The sequence below is a fragment of the Netta rufina genome (genome assembly GCF_964035555.1).
Source record: "Netta rufina genome assembly, chromosome: 2".
NCBI lineage: Eukaryota > Metazoa > Chordata > Aves > Anseriformes > Anatidae > Netta > Netta rufina.
The window spans coordinates 31,569,036-31,592,626 of NC_140124.1; the positions used below are offsets into that span (position 1 = coordinate 31,569,036).

The following is a 23,591-nucleotide window of genomic DNA, read 5'->3' on the forward strand; positions in this document are numbered from 1 at the left end:
TGGAAGAAAAGGTATTTTAGGTGGTTCCTTGGTACTAATAGTTGTGGAAAGTAAATATTGGTATCTACAGTGTGTTAACTATTTCAAGGAGACCTCCACTAATGGGTTTGCGGGGATTCTCAGCAGTGTTGGAGTTTGCATTTTTGAAAAAGGAACTGGAATTTGCAAGCTGCTTCTTTGCTCTTTCTTTGTTATCCTTGCTTCTTCAGAAGGCTTCTAACCCATTTCAGCACCTCTTGGAGAAGCCCAACCTCAAAGACAGAAGTATTGAAAATTCCCACCAGCAATTAAGCAAATCGATAAAAATAAAAACAAAACAACAACAACAAAAACAAAAAAAAACACTTCAGCAGTAGGGAGTAAGGAAGTAAGTTTGCTTTTGTCTGTTGAGAACCATCCATATGATAAGGGAATATGTTGTTTTCTGATACCAAGGTTAGGTGGCAAACACCCTGAATGTGAATATCTGTAGGATCATCTCAAAATGGTGGCCTTGGCTATCATGCAGTTCTGCAGATGGCTGTAATTTCAGCACATCCCTTTTCATATTCACTATTAACTACGGTGCTTTTTTTTTTTTTTTTTCTTTTTCATCCGTAGCTGGAGGTCTGTTCATCAAAAATTGACCTTGTGTAGCAGAAAAAAAGGAATCTCCTGATTCCGTTGTCTGAAGAGCTGGGTGACTCAGCTTTCTTGTTGGATTTATATGTCCTCTTGATGAGCCATCAGTGATCTCATTTGACTCCAATTCAGTCCGTTGAATTAATAGTAGAGTAAACTGAACTGGCAGTTAGTCATGATTTGTTTTCCTTTGGGGTTGATCTGTCATTGTGCAAAACAGCTAGCCTATCCATAAGTTTTTCCAGCTGTCCAAAAGACAGAATTGTATTTCAGAGAACATAATGTGTCTGGTAAGCAAGTGGCATGCTACCTCCAACTCTACCTCCAAGTCAAGATTCTTTCTATGATGGTCTTTTTTACATACATGGTAATTAATTCTCTTACAGTATATAGAGTATTTTAAAATTTACAGAGTTTTAACACACTAAAACAATGTTTTTACACTGTTGTTTTTTCTTAATTTCTGTGTGTTTGAATTAGGAAAGAGAATTTTGTGTTTTTTAATATGCATTGTAAACAAGATTACTTTGCCAAATTTGCTTTAAGTAGACATGCTCTAGTATCTCTGTATGTGTGGTCCCATGCAGAACATATGTATTCTATCAGCAGTTTATTGATCTACCTCCTGTTTTTACTTTATATTCTAAATGCTTAAGTCTATTTCCTAAATCCCACTTATTATTTTAGAATAAGCACATGCTTATTCTAAAGTGGTAGAAGACTGTCAGGTTGCTATCCTAGTACTCCAGGTTGTGGAGGCTTTGGAGAGCCTACATCATTTTCATGATCGACAACTCAGAAGAAATATTTTCACTATTTAGTAGTAAAATATTAGCGCTTTTTTGTTGTTGTTATTTTTTGACATCTTCTGAAAAAGTTGCTCAGATTGATTTATTGCAGTAAATCTCTAAAGGTGCTTCTTTTTATTTATTGCTACTGATGGCTTTCACCTAGCTGTATGGACAACAGTGGTTTCACATACCATCTTTGATACTATCTTACTGACCTTTTGAATACTCAAATTACTTATTATGGCTGAAAATGCCGACTTTTCACGTTTGAAGATTGTGCCATTGCAGCATTGGGACTGTACTCTCTGGTCATTCTGCTTTCTGCAACTGATTCAGAATCTAGATTATTGACTAAAATAATTATTATTTTTTTAAAGTTCCATACAGTTTTAAAATACTCTAACGTATAAAACATAATCTCATTAGAAGAACTGATGCTTAACCTAGCATTGTAACTGGTAGAAGTTCTGAGAACGTTTCCAGTTTACATTGTTCTTGCTCAGGTCACGACCTACGGCTTTGTTTATGAGGCGGAAGATGATTTGTTATAGATAGCCTTCACTAGGTGTTCTTCTAAAAATAATCCTTATAAATAATCTTTTCCTGTAGGAGATAATGGCTTTTCACAGCCAGCAACCTATTATAACCCAGACCAACTTCCTCCAGAGAATTCTTCCTTTATGGAAAGGAATTTCATCTGCAGGTTACGATGCCTCCTGGATAATTCATCTGGGTTCCTGGTGAGTATGGAGTTATGTAAAAACTTTCACACATGCTGTAATCTACATTATGCTTACAATATGTACAGCAAGTTACTTTATTTAACTTTCTATTGATATCTGAGTGCTTGAACCAGCATATTCCATTTAGCGATACTAAATGACAAGTAGGGACTGTATTCTTGGGTTCCCATTTGATGTGTTGTTAGAACTAGGGGCAAGTTCTCTCATTTCTCATGGCTCAGTTTTCTCTGTGAAATATAAGCCCTTGTGACTGAGAAGAATTCATAAGAAGTTATGTTAATTGCGTGTATGTATAATGATATGTTCATTGGAATATTAGAAGATCCAACTGGCATTTGCTTTTGCGTGTATTTATTTCATAAAGCAGCCTTCTCATTATTTCTTTTTTTAGAGAGTTTACTTGTTATTAGATCTCTAGGTTATATGTTCAGGGTTATAACAGCAGTACTCAGTACTTTTTAGCTAACTTTTGTGTATGGCATGATACAAAGCTTGAATCTAATAGGTTATAAAACAAAGGATATATTTTACATCATAACAAAAATATCTGACTCTTAAATACCTCCAACATGTAACAGTTACTAACGGTTATTTTTTTTGTCATCTTAAGGCAATGAATTTTCAAGGACGGTTAAAGTTTCTCCATGGACAAAACAAGAAAGGGAAGGATGGCACTACTTTGTCTCCTCAGCTAGCTTTGTTTGCAGTAGCTACTCCCCTGCAGCCACCATCTATCCTTGAGATACGAACCAAAAACTTCATCTTCAGAACAAAACACAAGCTGGATTTCACACCTACGGGCTGTGATGCAAAGTAAGTATAAATTATAGCACTCTACCCATATGCTGATGAGAAACATTTCAAAAGTGAATTTAAAATGTATAGCTAGTTACTGTTTCAGTAAATACTGATGATTGTTTAGGATCCATTATTGTTTTTCTCTTCAGCCCTACTAGTAAGTTCATAGAAATGGTAACTGAAGCCAACCTGGGGGACTAGTATAAGTTTTATGATTTGTTAACTGTGTTTTTATTAGAAATGTCTCAACAAATGACTGATACTGCAAAAAAAAATGTAGTTAGCATTTATGTCTGAGATGTTCAAGCCACAATTAACTTGCTTGGCATTCCTTCTGTGAGATGGTTCATCAGCAGTGTTGCAAATTTTTTTATTTTTTATTCTTTTTACCTTCCAGAGGAAAGATTGTCCTTGGATACACTGAAGCAGAGCTGTGTATGAGAGGAACGGGATACCAGTTTGTTCATGCAGCTGATATGCTTTATTGTGCTGAAAATCATGTCCGAAGTAAGCTCCATTCCCTAAGAAAGGCTGTTAAAAATCAATGCTTGGATTATATTTACACTGAAAAATATTATGAAAGACTCTTAAACTTATGCAGTTATTAACAAAAAGAATACTATTCATCTTATGTGATCTTTCCCTTCCTATAAGAATTTATACTGGACAAGGAAATGTTTAATATTCCTATCTAGAGCCTTTTAGGTTGTGTATTCCAGTTTCTGTCACATCTTGCTCTCTCACTTCCTTCTGTGCTCAGTCAGACTTCTGCTATTTCAACAACTTAATTTGGGCAAAGAGACTATTTCAAAGATAACTTTCCTTAGAAATGTAAGATTTTAAAGAGAAAAATATTCTGTTATTGAGTCCTGGTAGCTTGATTTGATATAGATAACAGTATGAGGAGAAAGTGGCTGATAAGTAACCATTTGGTAGACTTCTTTCTTCCCTTTTTTATTAGGTGTAACATGGTTCTCTTTCAAAGTTACAGAAACATCTTCAAGAGATTTTGATGCTTCTCTTCTACTGTCTTCTCTTGGAAAACTGTTTTATTTCTTTAGTCCCCATGTATACAATTAATTAAATCCCTTCAGGAGGTTAATTCTTAACCTATATTAAGCAGATTTTGTATTTCAGGGATAGCTCAGTCACTGTTGCCTTTCACTTGTTTTGTTTGTTTGTTTTAAGGAATAAAAAATTTCCAAAATAAGGTTGGTTGGAAACTTAGTTTGGAAACTTTGTCTTAGAAATGTTTTTTTTGTTTGTTTGTTTGTTTTTTTTTCTCAATATCTGATGCTAAGTTTAAAAATAAATACATAAAGAATAGTCTTTTATCAAAGTTTACTTTTGGTTAGGATTTGTGAACTTTTCTACTATTTTTATTTGATTTTTCTGTCTACAAAGACAGTAGTTTCAGCAATGTATAACGAAAACAATAGTATGTTTATGAAGCATTGCTAGTAAAGTGAAAACGGGAGTGTAAAATGGATTTTGAAGTATTAACCAGTCAAAATGTGAAAGAATTTGATTCAGAGTTAACATATAACAGAGGCTAGCATAGCCCTAGTATAGGGCTAACTCAAAATTTTCTAATTTATAAAACAGTAGTCACTTTTCAGCTGTAAAAGAGATTTACACTTTTGTCATCTACACTTTTAATAGTCTCTATTATTGCAGAAATAATAGATGAGGCTCTATACAGGATGTTGGCTGTCTGTAGTGGATATCTTACAATTACTTGTAATTTTGGCTTTTATTTTACCGGTAAAAGATACCTTGAAAAGTGATCAATCATCCCATTGCACTAGGAATACATTAGTGTTGTACAGAAATAGGTAAACAAGGACTTAAAATTGTAAATTGCTCTACAGATGGGATTATTCTCATAACAAGCCAGGTTTTCCTATTTTTCTTCACTTGACAGTAAATGGTATGTTTGCTCTTCAATTTTAGTGATGAAGACAGGTGAAAGTGGAATGACTGTCTTCAGGCTTCTAACCAAAGAAAATCGGTGGGCCTGGGTACAGGCAAATGCGCGACTTGTGTACAAAAATGGAAGACCAGATTACATCATTGCCACGCAAAGACCTCTTACGTGAGTCATCATGAAGCAGTATAAAGTATAAAGCAGTATTCTTCAGAAACTGAGCATTTTTGATCACTCTTGTTTACCTTCAAAAATCCAGCTGCAGTTTTGTAGGGGAAACAACAAAAAGCATAAAGAATTTATATATTTTGTAATTTATGATGCTTAATCGAGTTTCATATAATATGGAATTTAGCATTATTGTACAGGTTAAATGAATTTTCCCAAAGAGTTTGTAAAATGATTACTTGCCATGTCAAGAAAAACATAACATATGGAACAAAGCCCATTTATGTTTATTTCAGCCCCTAATGCACAGCAAATGGTGTATGCTATCTAGATTTAATTACAGATGTAGTATGTAAAGGTCATATTACAGTCATAAGCTCTTTATTTCATAATCTGCCTCTTGGTTTAAGTCAGCCAAGTTGAGCTGAAATAGCTAGGAATTTGAAAAATGCCTTCGATATTTATTTATTAATTCCAGGAGACAAAAAGATTACTGTAACTGTTGAGTACTGCAGTATTGTGCTATATATTGATTTACTTTCAGAGACGAAGAAGGGGCAGAACATCTACGGAAACGTAACATGAAACTGCCCTTCATGTTTGCCACGGGTGAGGCTGTTTTATATGAGGTAACTTTCCCAATGTCAAGCCTTATGGATGCTTCTCAGCCAAGGAATAAGGCCACAACGGGAAAAGGAGGTAAAGCTACGCTACACGGCGATTCTGTGGATCCCAACTCCATTCTAGGTGCCATGTTAAGGCAAGACGAGTCTGTGTATCTTTGCCCTCCAGCATCACACAAACTTTCCTTTGAGAGGAACTTCTTCACAGACAGCAGGGACGAACTGGGCAGTGTTGTAAGCAGTGACTGGACGGATAGTTTCCTGCCTGCTGGAAATCACAGCATCCTCAAACAGGAACTAACTGAGTGTTCCCAGGACAGTAGTGTGCCGCTTCCTGAAGACAGTGCGGCACTCTTTCAAGATAACAAAACCAGTGATTTGTACAGCATCATGAAAAATCTTGGTATTGACTTTGAAGATCTAAAGTACATTCAGCAGGATGAGGAATTTTTTAAAACTGAATTATCTGGTATGGATGATATTGGGGACATAGACATAACCGATGAAATCCTGACTTATGTTCAGGATTCCTTAAATAAGTCTGACTTCTTATATTCAGGCTGTAACCAGCAGCAACCTGTGGTCCAGAATGCCAATTGCTTGGTACAGCAAGAATTAGATCAGCATCAAATTCATGAGCATCGGAAGCAGCTCATGGAGCAGCAGCAACAGCAGCAGCAGCAACAGCAGCAGCAGCAGCTCTGTCAGAAGATGAAACATATGCAAGTCAATGGGATGCTAACAAATTGGAACTCTGGCACCAGCATGCCTCTTAGCTGCTCACAGCAGCAGCCCCAGCAATATGTATTCTCTGGCATGCATGCCACAACTCCTGAGTTTTCTTACAAATCAGAAGTAAACACTTCACCTTATGCATGTAGGCAAGAGTTTGTTCCTTATAAGCAACCCACAGCAATGATGCCGCAGCTTTCTAATTTTTCCCAAATGAATTTCCCTGTAGCAAGTTTTGAGAGATCAACCTACTCTGCTTCTTCCAACTTGGAAGATTTTCTCAGTTGTTTGCAGCAGGTCCCTGAAAATCATGATTGTGGGATAAACTCTGAGTCGGTTATGCTAACTCCTCAAACGTGCTATGCAGGCGCTGTTTCTATGTACCAGTGCACGCAAGAAGCACAGCCCAGCTGCATGGATCAAATGCAATATGATCCTATGATGGCAAGTCAACAAACATTGTTGAACAAGGTATGGTAAGCAACATTGTTATATTGCTTGAATCACATTTTTATGGGGTTTGAATGGCTCCTAGGATGCAATGTTTGCCATACTTGAATCACTGAGTTTGAAACTGGTGTGTTAGCAGTGAGTGAATGTCTTTGCTGTAGTTGTTCATTAGACTGAACAAGGTTGCGTTTGGTCAAGTTTCTGTGTACATATATCCACATCCTGGTAGTTCTCTTTGGCAGTATTAAAGCAGGAGTGAGTGAACTAGTCTATTGTACCTACCAGTAATTTTCCCAGTGGGAGCCAAAAAAACAAAACAAAACACAACAGATTAGGTCATAAGCTTAGAATTGGCTTATACATTTTTAAGGGAAAAGGATGATATCAGTAGAAAAATGGAGCTTTTCTTTAGCACAGATTTCAATTTTAAGCACAGTTCTTCATAGGTAAAATTAACTTAAAAATAAAAGATAAATCAGTTATTAAGGCAGTTCCTGGTTTTGAATAACCTTTGTTGAAGTCCTTTAAATTGTACCATTTATTTCTGTTACGATGCTCAAGTACAGAGCCACAATTCTTTTTTGGACTTCAGTGAGTTTGTGTTCTAAAGTACTGATCCTGCTGTAAATGCTTGTGCATGTGCATAAGCATTTACAGAATTAAAGTATTAATTGGCATTTTAACCTACACAAGCCAGAGGTGAGGAATGCGAGTAGAATATATCCAGTTTTTTTGGTATGCTCAGTACAAGTACAAAACATCCTTCTAAACTGTTTCACTAGTGGAAAAATGTAATTGCAGAATTACAGAAATTGAGCTAAAACAGTTCAGCAAGTGTCCGAGGGCTGAAATAGCATGACGTTACTTTGGCAAACTGCAGGCACAGGCTTGTACAGCACTTAGCTGTTTGTTGCATGGCTGTGGTCAGTGTTACTAATCCTGCATAGTGCTTGATAACAGGGATGCAAAGCATTTCCAAGATCATCAGTTTATTCCTGTAATAGGATAGAAATGTCCTTTCCCCAAAAGCTGTACTGGTGTGGCCCATTGGTTTCGAACAGCCAGCACCTCAGCAATTCAATTTCCTCCTTTCTAATGGTTGGTTTAAAATATATTTATTTGATTGATTATTTTGTTATGCTGCCTTAATCATTTTTGTTATGCCCCCTTTTTGTTCTTTTCTTGATTACTTTATCTTCTCTATCTGTAAAAAGTTTGACTAATGACTAAGAGATCTCTAAATGCAATAAATGAATTTCTTTTACATTGTATTTACGGGAATGTTGTGCTACCATAGTAACATTGCTTTTAGCTTGGTTGTCATAAAAACACGAACAAAGGCTACTTTGTGAAAACGTAGCCTTACTTAAGTTGTTCAGAGGCAAATTAAGCCCCTTTTGCTATGGTATACCCATGCTGAATGGATCTGGATGGCATTGCATAAGCAGAAGCCTAATGCAGAACTGCTGTTACGCTGTAACATCATTTAGCTCCTTGTCAGTTCCTGTTTACATCTGAAGAGAAGTGCTGGACATTTGTCCAAATTAGCTTAAAAGAGCAACACACTGCTTGATAAGAAAGGCTTATTGCCCCTTCCCTTTTTTGTAAAAGAGTGATCAGAGATAGGTGAAAGCCATTTCCAAGTCCTAGTGGGTCCACAACTTACTTATACCAATGAGTGTTGGTGGCTGGGAGGAAGAGACTGCTTGCTCCTAAACCAAGTAGCAGTGTCTTTTTGCAGCCTATACTAATGCATACTGTTCACATTGAAACAAGAACAAAACACAACCAACCAACCAAAGGCCTCTTGTATCAGACTGTACTCACTTTTGATCTCTATTCACACCTGTCAATTAACATATTTATGGACTGAGGGCAAAGGAAGGCTCTATGTAAGTAAAGATGTTATGTTGAGAACTGTTTTAATATAAAAAAAACTTATTCATTTTGCCTAGAAATGTAATTGCTGGAAGGAAAATAACCATGTTTATGATGTATACTTGTATTGCAGAGATATAAGAGGAGTTAAGAGAACTTTAAAATAAGTGAACTCATTGAAATTAGTAATTCGGAAGTATAGCTACACTTAGTATATATACACTTGTATAGCTACACTACACTTAAGTTGTAGTCTTTTAAAATATCTGTGCCAAAGCATTGATGGCAAATAAAATGTGTTTATTTATTGTAAGTAGAGAGAAGGTGTCGCTATTACGGTAATAAAATTATTAAGGTTTGACTTTATTGGCTGCTGGTAACTTCAGTAAGGCTGTAAGTAAGCTGATACTGGGTGTTACTGTTGGAGCTGCAGTCACACAGCCAAACCAAAGCAGGGCATTCTGCGTGGCTGGATTTGGCCTGCTGACATCAGCCACAGGCTGGAGAGAGGACGGATGTCTGCTATGCCAGCAGGGATTGCTGTCCTTTCTGCAGCCTCCTACCTCCCATCGATTTCTACACAAAAAGACAGCAGGATTAGAAAGCCAGAAGGGTCTGTTGTGATCATCTGCCTTGACCTTCTGCCTAACTTGTAATTAATCTGTTCTACCAAAATTAACTCCTTCTTTGAACTCGTGCATTCATGGTAGGATAGTAACCACTGTAGTCTCCATCACTAAAAGCCTTTCACTCATCTTATAAAACATAATGATATCATCTTCTTCCAGAATTTATCCTAGTTTGTTCGTGTATCCATCGTTGTTAGTATGGCATCTTTGATTTAAAGCCAAATCCACATGGTTGTAGAATAGTCATTAGGAATTTTAGAACAACAACTGCGTGGTTTGTCAAATTTCAGTGTTTGCCTAGCAGGAAAAAAAAAAGTGTCCACAAAATCAGCATATCTTGATAGATGAATGAGAGAATATATAATATGTTTTAAGGACAAACGTTGAATGAATGAATACTTCCAAAATAAGCTACTCCCAAAGAGATGATGGAAATGTTTAAAATATTTTGTTTTTATTTTCTTTGCATGACTGAATGGAGTATTTTGTAGATAAAATTAGTTTTCCAGAGCATGACGGTAAGCATTACATCAGATGGTTAAAATAATCCTATGAACAATTTATGTCAAGACTGATGAAAGCCATTCATTGCTCTTACTTGGTGTTGTCAATATGAAGACCATTTGTTAAAAAAGCCCACCCTAAGATAGCTCAGCTTGTGGATTGAATGCAGTACACTTACAAATAGGACTGAATATGCATTCCTGGAAGTGCCGTAAAGTCTGGATCCCATTGCAGACATGAAAATATGTAAATAGGTTGCTTCTAAAATGTGACAGCTGGATGTGGAACTTAAGATTACTTAGACTGTACTTTCTACAAATGGAAACTCTATTATGCTTTAGATAATGATGTTGTTTCTTTCCCTTGGCCTGAAGTGGGACTCTCAGTGACTTCAGCAAGGTTGGTTTCACTGGTGATTCAGACCCTAATTTGATACAAATTATGTTTTTGTCATTCATCAGCCCTCCCCTGCCCCCCCCCCAAAAAAAATTAAAATAATTGAAGATACTCATTACATTTTAATATGATCTTATGAAAACTGTGCATTTAGGCAGATTTAAAAATAAATAAAATTTGTTTCCCATATTAACCATTTACATTGTCTTTTTTCCTACCAGTTTCAAAACGGTTTCAATGGAGGAAATGTAAATGAAGCATATCCCTCTCAGTTAGATGTGATCAGTAATGCACAAACTGCCACACATCTTCAGCCTCTTCATCATCCAACAGAACCCAGATCCTTCTCAGATTTGGCATCTAGTGGATTTATGTAATTCAGATCTAGAGCTCCATCTGTGACTTTGTCTGGGCATCAGGCTGCTCTGAGGAAAAGCTCGATAAGTCTATCTTTGACCATTGGACTTGAACAGCTAAATTACATTTTGAAAATTTGAGGTTGGTTGCACTATATGCTGGTGGCTATGTAATCCAAGGCCCTAACTTCTTAGGGTGACAGGTGGAATTAAAACTCTTGACTAAAAGTATGCATGTGCTGTTTTCCATCAGATTGACTGTGTTGTTCCAGTATGGATTACATATGTATTACAGACTATGTCATGCTATACAACATAAGATAAGGCAAATGGTTTTGTTGTTTAGAAAAATAATTGGGCACTTTACAAATAGCATCAATGGCACAAGGAAGATGATTTCACACTTGGATTATTTCCAAACTTTATTTAAAAATATATATATATTAAAACGCTCTGAATTCATGAGAATCAAAAGCACTTAATTTAATGCATACTAAGCTCTTTAATCACTTATTTTATATTTAAAACATTTTGTTTTAAGTCTCCATTTCTAGCACTTTAATAGAAGGCTTAATACAATGATATGATATGCAACTTCAGGTTTTCTATGAAACAGATCCCTTGCATTCCTCCTTTTCTCGTCAACCTTAAGTGCCTCACAATTTAGCTACCTTGTTTCTGACAGGAGCTTATTTTAGCAAAACTCACTATAAATGTCATCTGTATTATGTGAACTTTTATCTAACATCTACAGTGCTACTGGCTGTACCTTTTTTTTTTTCTTCCCTAAAGATAATTTGTTTAGAGTATGTCTTAATTCTTTATCTGTGGATTTGTTACACTATTATCTGGAGCTATTAAATGTTCTGAACTTAGTTCAGCTAAAGAGTTTTGGTTTATTCTATACTGCTTTTCTGCTTTCTTCAGGTAATACAGGGTATATTAAAAAGCAGATTTTGCTGAGGGGGAGGAGCAGTTCCTCAGGATTAGTTTTAGATTATTAATGCTGAAAAACATGTGCCTTATCTTGTGTTAAAACACTCATAATGTTCTTTAGAAATAATACAAGGCTGCTCTATGCAAATACTTTCATTTAAATGGATATTGAAAAGGTTTGCATTTTAAACAAGGGGCAAAGGAGTCTCAATAGCAAGTGGTATTGACACTTTGACTGCAGTTTTCAATGTTCATAGTGGGAAGGGGTCAGTTTTGGTTTAAACTTTATCCCTAGCAAATTGCACTGCAAAGGACTGAGAGGTTACTCTTTTAATGTATGTGGATCCATTTTAAAAGCTTTGTGCAAAATATAAAATTGGAAAAAGAAACAAAAAGTCGTTGAAGAAATTCTGCTTGTAATAAGCTTTATTTTCAGGAGGAAAAAAAAAAAAACACAGGCAAAACATCATTCTGGTTTTTGTTTTCCTTTTTATCAGAGAGGATTGTTAGAACTTTAGACACCAATGTTTGGTGCAAAATAATAGTCTACATGAAAATACAGAAATGTGTGTATGTTCAAAATATTTCTGTATTCTTGCGTGTTGTATAGTTCATATATAATAAAATGTCTTTGTAACATATTTTAAACCAGTTAATTTTAAAGTGTTACATCATTACATGTTAAGAACAATTTTATTACCTTTGTTATATATAATATAAAATGGCAATGTAGTCAGTTTAAAGCAGGCAAAAGTAAATCAGCTCCCTCCAATTAGTTGTTAATATCATTTAATACAAGGACAATCACTTCAGGTTGGAATTCTTCATTCTTAGATGTAATGTGTTTGCTTCAAGGAAGAACAAGTCTTCGATTCTGTGATATAATATCCTAGGCCAAACGTAGTTCAGTTACAACTTTTCAGATGGCTGACTTCACTTTTTCTAAGTGAAATTACCATATTTGAAAGGGACGTTAAGGAAGCAATTACTATTCGGGAAAAGCCCATAAAGAGATTGTGGGTTGTAATACGAGGTTGCTTTTTTATTATTTTATAAACGTTTCAGATTTTGTTTTCAACACAAGACATCACTAAGCTTTAGTTAATGTCTTTTGAATTAATTGGTCATCCTGTCACTTTTTTTTTAATGTAAGGTCTTGTTTTAAGCCAATATCTGAAACGTCTTCCATATGTAGTTAGTGTATATTTGAGTTTGAACTTGAAAATTAGGAAAGAAAAGTAATGCTGTAAAACCAGAAGGTTCAAAGGGATAATGTATGTTTTACATCTTACAAACCAGTGTATGTTCTGTTTATGAATTTAGTTAAACCAAATACATGTCCTTTCACTAAGTGCCAAGGATGCAGTACTACAATTGTGCTGCCTTACTTACTGTAAACAAATTAGTTGTTTATATACATATCAGCTTTTTTTTTTTTTGCATTATCTTATGTGTACAACATTGACTGCATTAGTGCACTCTTGATCTGCACCAAACTGTACCTACAGTGCACAGATGTTTCTAAATTGGATCTCTAGTAGCCCTTCAGGTCTGTTATAAGTAAGATATTAACCCCATGTTAGACAGTATTACTATCAACTTTTGTACAAGTTTTCTTAGCTTGTTTTACTTTCCAGTTCTTATCTTTCATTTGCTATGCCTGCACATACCATGCAGTACATCTTTTACTTTAAGGTATGGTTTTGTAGCGCTGTTGCTGACCTTCAATAAAGTTTGTAAGACATAATATATGGTAATAAAATAATCACTTGAATGTAGCTGAAATGCATGTTCTTTTACTGCAAAATGTTCGATTTCAGCAGTGTACAAAAAGATACGTCATCATACAGTTAGTAATATTTTTTGAGAACTGGTCATCTGATAGTTTACAAAACTATTGTTATTTATGTCACTGTGGACTTTGCACTTCTCTGAATATAAGATGCAAATACAATATGTATAATTTAGAGTGCTGAACAAGTGTGTATTTGCCCATGGAATTAGTATTTTCATTTGATAATCGCATGAAAATGAGTTTGTTAATAAACATTGTAAACAGTGAGCCACAACTAGCAGTTGAAAGGCTTCTGTATTTGTTGCCTTGTGAACAGTAAATTTGTAATTCAGCTGTACTGAGACAGGAATAGATCTCTGCATAGATGCTGCTAAAAATAAGGTAAGCATTTTCTGTTTTGAGATCTGTGGCTAGCTATTGGTGGCCTATTTGCTGTTCATTGCTATTTAGTTAATACTGATTTTAAGTTACATTCTATTCTAACAATTCTATATTTTTTTTCCTAATTATTTATATTACTCTTTACTGTAGGGTATATTGACTTTGTGTGATAATAGTCTTTTAAAATCAGTTACAGTACTAAAGCAGATGCTTCATAATTCATAATGAATCAGATGCTTCATAATTCCTCATGCAGTTTAGCAAATTTAAAGTAGTTCTTTGGTTTAGTGACATGATGGACTAGAAGTTAATTGGTTTCAAATATGCTATTATCTTATAATGTATATGTGCACTTGCTGCCTTATTTAGAATCAGTACTAGGCTATAAACTCTGCATGTAAGTCCTCTTGTTTGCTCTCCTTGAACAGCACAAACATACAAGCTAAAATACAAGAGTAATTCAACAAGGCTGCAAATCTATTAAGTAACATCTGGAAGTAATCAGGTAATAATATGAGCAACACAGGCCATCCTTTTTATAGTCTGTTGTGTTTGTTAAAGGGATATCTTCAAGCCACATGTCAACCTGTTCCCAGAAATGCTTTGTTCAGTTTTCTTTGCAAGAGGGAGTTTTCTTCCGTTCTAAGCCATTTTCATTGATTTATGGAATTCCACTTCTATTTTTAATTCGAGGTGAAAGTTCTTGGTGGTTCATAACCTGAGTAGGTTACATCAAAGCCCATGCAGTTTGTTGATGAAAGTCATTGCCTTCGCTGCGGCTCTGTCACAGGGAGGTTTTCCCAGGTAGCTCTTTTGGAGATGGATTTTCCTGGTGAGGAACCTTGTTTCCCACTCACACATTTAAGCCAAAAGCTATTTTATTCATAGGCGTCTTTGTTCACCTATGAAAGGTCTCTCGGCTGGCTTATTAAATTAGGTCAAAGTTACCTTCTAGAATAAAAAACTGATTTGACTTTTAATGTTATTGTTCTGTCAGCTGATTAAATTGACAACTTACATTCCTGCTGTCTTCCTGCTGTCCTGGGAATCCTTCCCTGCAAACTAGTGCTAAATAGTAACACTAAAAAGTAACGCTAGATCAAAACAGCTTTAGACATCCAGAATACAAGTTGGCTTTGAATTGTGAAATTCTATCCATTGTACAATCCTCTTTATCTGAACATTAAACAATTTCCAGCATGGGCCAGTGTTCACTTTTTCCCTTTCACTTCTGATGTTCCAGTGAGCACTGTTCACTTTGATTCACCAGGGAATCTGGGCCAGCTCTCCAGAAATAAAATAAAAATAATAAAAAAGTACCTATTCTTTCTCTCAAGCACATACTGCTACATTATTGATTTAGTGGTAAACCTACATTTAATAAATCCTTTTCTTTCTCAAAGTTGACCTTCATGATAAGTAGAGAAGGACTGCTACAGTGAGGCATCAAAAGATTCAACCTATGATGTGAAATTGAAGATTTGATCAGTCCATGGTATAATGAAATGAATCATCTTTTATAGCAAACTTTCTAATCAAGGTCTGGCAAGCATTAAGCAAAGCTATAAAAAACTTAATTTCTAAAGTAGCCAGTCTCTGAGGAAGACAGAAGTTCCTCAGCACTAAAGTCACTGTGGTGGTTATAACTTAGGCTGAAGCCAACAGGTTCTTATTTCTCTTGAATCCAGCTGGGCTGCAGGTGGAAGTACAAGCAGTATTCAGAAATCACTAACTTAAACAGATTTTTTTACACCAATGTAAAGGTTCTGCATGCTCATGACTGTCTGGATGTCTAAGATCCATCCAAACAAGTTCATGAGATGAGTTTTCACATAAAAATCAGAAGAGGAAGCCTGAGAGATATTGGGAGCAATCCCTTTGTGCTGTGTAATAATAATATTTAATATAACAATTCTTCCTGTATTTATGAAAAGACAAAAGAGAAGAAAAACATTTTTGTTTGCATTTTCCCCTGTCCACTGGCTATGGACATTAAGTCTTCCATCTTGGTCTTGCACCTTGTAGGTGGCATCAGCCAGAGGAACTTGGCTCCTTGCTAGTAAAATTAAGAGCTGAATTAGAAGAAACTATTAAATTTACTTTGTGACACTAGTCGGTGAGGGTTAAAGAGAGAGGGAAATGCAGGAAGCAAAAGGATGGCCCCACCTGTACTGTAGTTGAAAGACATCTGAGGGTATTTATGTTCTTTTCTAGTTTCTGAATCATGTGGAGAGAGCCACATATTTCTTGAGAGCAAAATTTAAATCTCCAAAGTCTCTGCTCAGTTGCCAACTACCTCAGTTCTTCTATAACCATTGGCAGCACTGAACTCCTTGGCTATCAAGCCCTTGAGAAGTTGCACACCAGGTGTTTCCTGCATCTCTGTGGGGCCTAAAGCAGTAAGTGATTTCAGAACATACTGAACAAATTTATCCAAGAGAAGGCAGCCAGAAAGAAAGTCTTCTGTCAAAATTAACTAATTGGCAAGCAAAACACATAAGTCAGCTCCCTCCTCTAAGTTGTTTGGAGTTAGGATATGAATGAAATCAAGATCTCTAAAATGGTTCATAGGATATCCTGAAATAAAACAAACTCTCCAGTTAAAAATGTTCTACTTTAAACAAATAGTTCACAAATAGCCAAGAAAGAGAAAGAGGGCAAGAGATGTATCCTTCAGTTTAATGGTAGGACATTCGCTTGGATTCTTCAGCAGAAGGTGCTGAGTGCCCAGTGACAGTCTAGACCCGCAATTAAGGCACTCATTTTGCTCTTCACCAGGATCATCATCTTCTGTCTCTTGAGGGGAGAAGTGTCATCAATTCTTGATGGAGATTTAAATGTAAAATAATAATTAAAAAAAAGACCTGACCTTCATACTTAGTTTTACAGCTGCAGTAGCTGAAATATGCTAGAGCTGATCTTATCAGAGAGGTTATTCCCTTTGATTTTAGCTATCCATGCTTGTGTATATGTTTTTTAAAGCACGTTTTCAAAGTTCTCTTCAACAGTATAATCATCAGCGTCAGGCTTGTTTCTACAAAAGCTGTAAATTGCAGTCCATAGTGGGTGGAAGTAGCATTGCTGTGTAATATGTACACATGCACACACACAGCATGAAGGCACGTGATCTTGTGCCAGAGATTGTTTTAATTACACTGGCTTCTAATTAAACTTTGGAAAGCTAATTTGAGCCTGTGACACCTCATTCAATGCAAAAAAGTATCCACATTAGGCTTCAGACCTGGACTTACAATTAGCACATAAACTTTTATGTACATAGTTTTATGGCTCATGTCTACTTTCAGTCTCTCAATATTTCTTAAAAAAAAATAATTAAAAAAAATCTCAAGCAAAGAAAATTTTTGCTAACGTAATACTTCAATTTTAGTATTGCTAGGTAAAGTAACAATGGCAAGGACTTCAGACCAAGAATATTACTGTTAAGCAGCAGAAATATGGAAATGATCAGTTAAAAGAATGTGGAAAAACCTCATTAACATGCTTCTAAAGTCATGCTTCTTTTGTTCATCAACTTGGTTCCATTCCCTCCCTGTTTTGGGAATATCTAAAACCAGCATTTAAAATGTTTCTTGCTAAAGCTGATAAAAATGCAGATTTTCTGATTCAGCTCTGACTTCAAATCTCTGGAAGTTTAAAGTTGTTTAAAGTCAATGTGCCAGTTACTCTTTAATAATAACATTTGGGCCAAATTGAAACATGTAGCAAAAGACCCAGATCTGAGTGGATGCACCCCAGGAATGTTTTTCAGGGCTTTTGTTTATTTATTTATTTTTAGGACATAGAGTATTCCTGTATTAATAGTCACTCTTGTCTGCTGACTCTCAGGAGTCATGTAACCCTTGGATAGTAACTGGTCTATCAGATGCTAACAGAATAAGAACAGTTTAAGCTTATCATTTCAATGCCCTGAGTGTTGTTTGTAGCCTCTGCTACTTCCTAATTAAGACAGCTGAGTGACTTCTGCAGAAAGGGCCAAAGTATTGTAGGAGTGTGCTCAGATCGCCTGGGCAGGTTGCTCCCGCATGGCAGAGGCAGGTAAGGAGTTTCGATAGCCTGTGGGAGTCTGCACAGCAAGAGCTGCTTTGCGGCTGGAGCAGTTGCTCATTTCCTCAGGGAACAAGGTAACCAGACTCCTGCCGAGATGCTGCACGCCAACTGAAATGGGATGGACGGATAAGGCTCAGAAATGCTGCAAAGGCTTTTAACCCCTTAACAGGCACTGCAGGGAGATCCATATTGCAGAGCGCAACTCTCACAACAGAGCCCGGAGCTGGCTACAGGCTTTGAGACCAGGCTTGGCTGAGAGAACCAAGGAGAAACTGGTGACTCCCTTTTTCACAGCAGCCTCGTAGCTGTGGGACAGCCCTCCTTCCAGGGCCTGGCTGTCAGCAAGGACTGAGAGCAGATGCTGAGCAGCAGGCACACTGGTTGAGCTCCCACCCAGAGACGTGGGGTAATGAAATTTCTCGATGCTCAAAACGAGCTGATTTCCCTCCCTGCAAACACAGATCAGTTAACAATTGTTTATTGGGGGGTAGGCAGGGAAAATTCCAGCAAGTTGGGTAAACAGGATGATTTATAACACCAAATGCCTAAAGCAAATACCAATCTATTTTAGAGTCTGTTTTCCTCTGATTAAGCAACTGTTGGGGCAGCTCTTGTCCACTTAGCAGTATCACTTCAGTAGCAGCCCCAATTCATCAAGCCGTTGGTAATGTGACCGATTTGCACAGCTGCTGTGTTTGTTACCCACTTTTTCCAGCTCTGCTACACTTCACTGCCACTGTCGTTCAGCACTTTGGTGAATGGTTGCTGCTACTGCAGCTCTGGTAGCACACAAGTAACAGGCATCTAATGGATGGATTGACATGGGGGAGCTTAAACAGCTTTTCCTACTTTGCAGCACACAGAAAATTTCATAATAGTTCTGTATTCACATCAGTGGATTGCTTTTTCTTTAGGCCTGGGCTGTCAGGCTTGTGGCTGAGCCGGCACATGGGGTGCTTCTCTTGGGTCTGTCCTCTGCCATCGCAGCTTCTCCTCTGTCTGCACTGTGTAGTGGGAACAGGGACTTCATCCTAGAGCCAGCCTCAAGGCAACAGCTCAGTGCTTCTTGGCAGCTGCTTTTGAGTCACATCTTCCCTTAGAGCAGCCTGTCTCAGCTGCAACCTTCATGCAGCCCTCAGTTAGTTCTGCCTGGGAGGAGCCGAGCCCCAGCCAGCAATGACAGGTAGGCAGTGGTTCCCTGCTGAGACAAACATACCCAGCCGGGTACTGCAGCCCTCTCACGTTCCCTGCTGCCTCAGAGGAGTGGAGCTTCTACATACTGCTTCCACTCATCACCTCTCTGAAGCCTTTTATAACTTCCTAGTTGTAACACAAAATTTGAGAAACACTGCTCTAAAAATAGCATGCAACAAATGATGGAGGTCCTCCTTCCATCCCTCAAGAGCCAGTCTTTGACCTTTCCTTCACCATCCTGTATTTTTAGTAGTATAATTTCAGATACAATTACCTACACTCAGCTTCTGAAATCATGCATGAAATGCTTTTTCAGAGCCGCATTAACAACTAGCTGCTCAGCTTGCTGGAATTAGAAACCAGAGATGTTGTTTTATTTACAGTATAAAATCAGACTGTGGTTTTGGTGTAGATTGCTATAATAAAGAGGAAAGGTCCCTTTGGTGTTCTTTAATTTATGACACACTGTAAAATGTCCAGGCACATTTTACCTAGTAGCAGAAAGAGAAAAAATAGTAACTCTTGGCTGGAGATTAAAAAAGTCTCACACACCATGAGCGTATTTTGAGATCCTGCACATTTGGGAGCAAATCAGCTACTTATCTGTTTCTGGGATCATGCTCATTTGTAACCACAGTGCAGGTTCTGTGGCTTTTAAGATTTTTTTTGTTAGTCTGCCTAAATAAAATCGTTCATATCAGATGAATGTCAGTACAGTGCCATTAAGATCACATTAAAGAGGTCTTAAGGCCAACATTTTGGGCCTTGCAGGATGAATTGCATCCTGTTCTGATTTTCCTGATTCTTAATGTCTCAAAGCCTGCTTTTTAGGCACATTAGAAGCTAAAAATACTCAAGCCTTGTGAATTGCAACTACAGCATGCTCGTTACCCCAATCATGTAGCCATGTCACCATTCTGCTACAGTATTTCCTGGTGAGCTGCATAAAAAAGCTATGACCTCTGGCTTTCTAATAGTTTGTGATAAGACTGCGTAAGCTCTCTTTATCAGTTGTGAACCTTCACAATTGCTATTTCACAGTAAAGCCTTGAGTATATCACCTGATTCAATTTAATCAACTGTATCAGTAAACAGAAATACTACCAGTGAGTCAGAATGATGCAAAGACCTCTTACATCATCTCTCCCCTCTGCCTTGCTGACAGAACAGGATTCCTCACTCTTGTCCAAAAGCTTCATCTGTCTGACTATAGCAACTCAGCTAAATCCTCTTCACTGATGAGAGCAGACAGCCTATACAAGCTCTCCATGGAAAAATTATTTCCTTCCATTCTTCCTCTCTTCTGCTCTTCATTTTTTCCTAAAGTCTCTTTGCATTCAGACCTGATGGTATTGTCCCCCAGAGAGGCACATAACAAAATATTTATTGGCTATCACCCTCAGTCATTTTGTAGATGGACAATATGTATTCAGTGACTGCGTGACTGGTATTTCCATAGTACATGCAATAAAATGGTTAGTATAAAGAGACAAATTAAAAGAAATAGACCAATACAGCAGAAGGGGCAGGTAAACATCTTTTTTTTTTTTTTTTCTTTTTTTTTTTTTGAAAAGAAGAAAGCACCTTCCTCAGGAAAGTCTTCAATCCTTTCCCTTGTAACACAATCCCATTTTTATTATTGTACATCCAAAGTACTTTAATTTTATCGAGGGTTTCCTTCCTTCCTTCCTTCCTTCCTTCCTTCCTTCCTTCCTTCCTTCCTTCCTTCCTTCCTTCCTTCCTTCCTTCCTTCCTTCCTTCCTTCCTCCCTTCCTCCCTTCCTCCCTTCCTCCCTTCCTCCCTTCCTCCCTTCCTCCCTTCCTCCCTTCCTCCCTTCCTCCCTTCCTCCCTTTCTTCCCTCCTTCCTTCCCTCCTTCCTTCCCTCCTTCCTTCCTTCCAACTGAATATAGTCCATTACATCACTGCTGGACAAAGAGACATTACTTGAATCAATTGTTCATCATATTAGAGACATACATGCATGGGAAAATCTCATTTCTCTTCTTTTTATAAGGAAATTTCTTTTGCATGCCAGATTTGTGTTGGTTTGGTTGTGCTGAACATTATATTGCAAACTCATGTCAAATGTACTCTCCAGTGTCTCTCCCTCCATCACTGAGAATTGTTTTCTTCATATTTTGCAAGTATGAAAGCTCACTCAGAGAAACTTAGCTAAGTGATACCTAAAAGAGCTGACAGCCTGCATTTCCCAAACAATACACACACAGACCAAAAAAAAAAAAAAAAAAAAAAAAAAAAAAAGCAGAGTTGTTCTGCATTCTGAAGAGAATGCAGCAGGGAGTTTTCAGATAAAATTGAGGAAGAAAGGTAAACCAAAATATTAAGGGATGTTGGGGGAATACTAGTTGATCCAGGGATGGTCCCTTGGGGATCACTTGGAGGTACCATTGTGTTGGGCAGTCAGACCTTGACTGAGCTAGCCTGTACTCTGGGAACAATCTATAGGACTTAATGGATTTCTCCCATCTTTAATTCATGACTGTTTAGTCCATGACTTGGGTCTTTCATTCTATGGGAAAAGCATGTGCATACAGCCTAGGGGTCGATACTTGCCTGTCTGCTTTTTAAAATGTCTCCTAGTTGCCTGCTGAATTGCTTTTTCTTTTTGGTTTTGTGCATTTATAAAAATCACACAAAACCTTTGGAAGCTACTCACCAACATGTTTCAAAATCAATCCAGAACTGTTGGAAAGGGGAGGTGTTCACCCTGTAGCTGACAGACCATGTGCGTCATATCTCTAGCCTGCAGTGGGTGTTCACAGCTATCATCAAGATGCTCTCACAGCAGGTGAACACACATCTCCCTTTACTCATGATATTGTTTTACCTCATAGAACTTGACAAACTGCAGCATAAGTTTTCTAAGAATCTTTACAAAAATTGCGTGTAAATCCTATATTTGCTGCTCCAAAATATTTCTGGCAATGTTTTGTGGAATCCTTTATGTCTACAGGGAAAAATAAAACACAGCACACAGTATAGAATTACCCACTGGCTCTGTCTTCCCCTCTATTCCTGCCAGTGTCCTTACCTTGAATGTTCCTCCTCAGCCGGAGGCCCAGTCACAGCGGATTTAGTTCAGTCTGCAAAGTAAGAAAATTAGCCTGTTTAAAGGTGACAGGTGAGTTTAAAAGTAACCTACCTTACTTAGGAACAATATGCCTCAGGAAAAAGATCAATTCTGCCTACCCATGTAGAAAAATGCAGACTATATTTGTAAAAATAACTGCAGTCTCCACATGCACCTAAAACAGCTCTGGCAGTCCCTGGCTCTGAATTTTACCACTGGGTCTCCTAATTTTGCTCCCATTCCAACAGTAATGGTTACTGCCTTTGAAACTGAAGACAGTTGTCATTCTTATAAAACAGAGAAAAGCTCTCATGCCTATTTTATACACGAATATGGAATAAGCTTAGTAAACATACTGATCTCTCCTCTCCTCTCCTCTCCTCTCCTCTCCTCTCCTCTCCTCTCCTCTCCTCCCCTCTCCTCTCCTCTCCTCTCCTCTCCTTAACCTTAATTTTCTGATCTACGCTACAACCTTTTTGTCACCAAAGCAGAGAAGATAGAAAATATTACATTAGAACAAAAATAAGGTTCTTTCCACATTTCAGTCCTGGCACCACTCATCTCATTACACGGATATTTCTCATCAATGATTATATACCACTTGAAGTGTCTGATGCAATAGAAAGAACAATGTACATCATTTTCTAAACACCTTTGGAAGATTGAAAGATTATCTTTCCTACAAAGGGAGAAATCAGCTTTTTTTTTTTTTTTTCCCTCAGCTACTCATTATCTGTAAGGTTTCAGAAAACAAAATCCCTGCTCTTCACTGAGAAAATTAAAACTTTGCTGTATTAGCAGTCTACTGACACAGTCTTACTAGCATGCATCTTTTCCTGTCTTGCTCAGTGATAATGTCATCCATTTTATTCTTTACTCTGAGGAATGAAGAGTGACTGTTTCAAATCATTCATTGTTGCAAAGGGAAAGGATCTGTTACTATATGTAATGTTAGATGAAGCTTTCTTTGATATTTACAGAATATCAAAACCGTGACTAAGGTGTAAGATCAAGATCAGCCATTTCATTACTCAGGGTATACATAGCTAGTGGTTACACAAATAAATCTTGAAATTCTGAACTTGTAAATTCAATCTCCCTACCCACATTAATGAATGACACACTGGAAGATATTCAGAGACCTAAGCACAGGCATCTAGTGCCATTTTAGAAGCTTTAGGCTAGCCAAGACATCTACATAAGCATTTCACAGCCTTTTAGAGCAGCAGCTGGTAGGCCAGAGCATACAGATGCCTAAGCCAGGCAGATGAATCACTGCCACATTGTGGCATCCTCACATTGCTGAAGAACACTTAGGAGGAAAAAAATAATAAAGAATTACGTGCCTTTTACATTCTGGCACGATCAACATGCTTAGCATGTTAATAGTCCAGCAGTTTGAATTACCTACCATCTCACAGACCTGGAAATTAGGAGGGCAAAACTGAATTTAGTAACTTTTTTTTTTTTTTTCCAGTTCATCACCATGTTATAGTCCTTTATTTTTGCT

General features: G+C 37.2%; 1 protein-coding gene across 1 annotated transcript in view; it reads left to right on the forward strand.

The window, feature by feature from the left end:
• AHR (aryl hydrocarbon receptor) overlaps positions 1–13,285 on the forward strand; it is a 69,905-nt gene extending 56,620 nt beyond the window's left edge. Inside the window, exons 6-11 of the mRNA XM_084281311.1 lie at positions 2,022–2,152; positions 2,766–2,968; positions 3,351–3,460; positions 4,907–5,048; positions 5,593–6,874; positions 10,482–13,285. Of these exons, the coding sequence (XP_084137437.1) occupies positions 2,022–2,152; positions 2,766–2,968; positions 3,351–3,460; positions 4,907–5,048; positions 5,593–6,874; positions 10,482–10,637 (2,024 nt within the window). The 3' untranslated portion in view covers positions 10,638–13,285. The remainder of the gene's footprint in view (positions 1–2,021; positions 2,153–2,765; positions 2,969–3,350; positions 3,461–4,906; positions 5,049–5,592; positions 6,875–10,481) is intronic.
• The last annotated feature ends 10,306 nt before the right edge of the window (positions 13,286–23,591 follow it).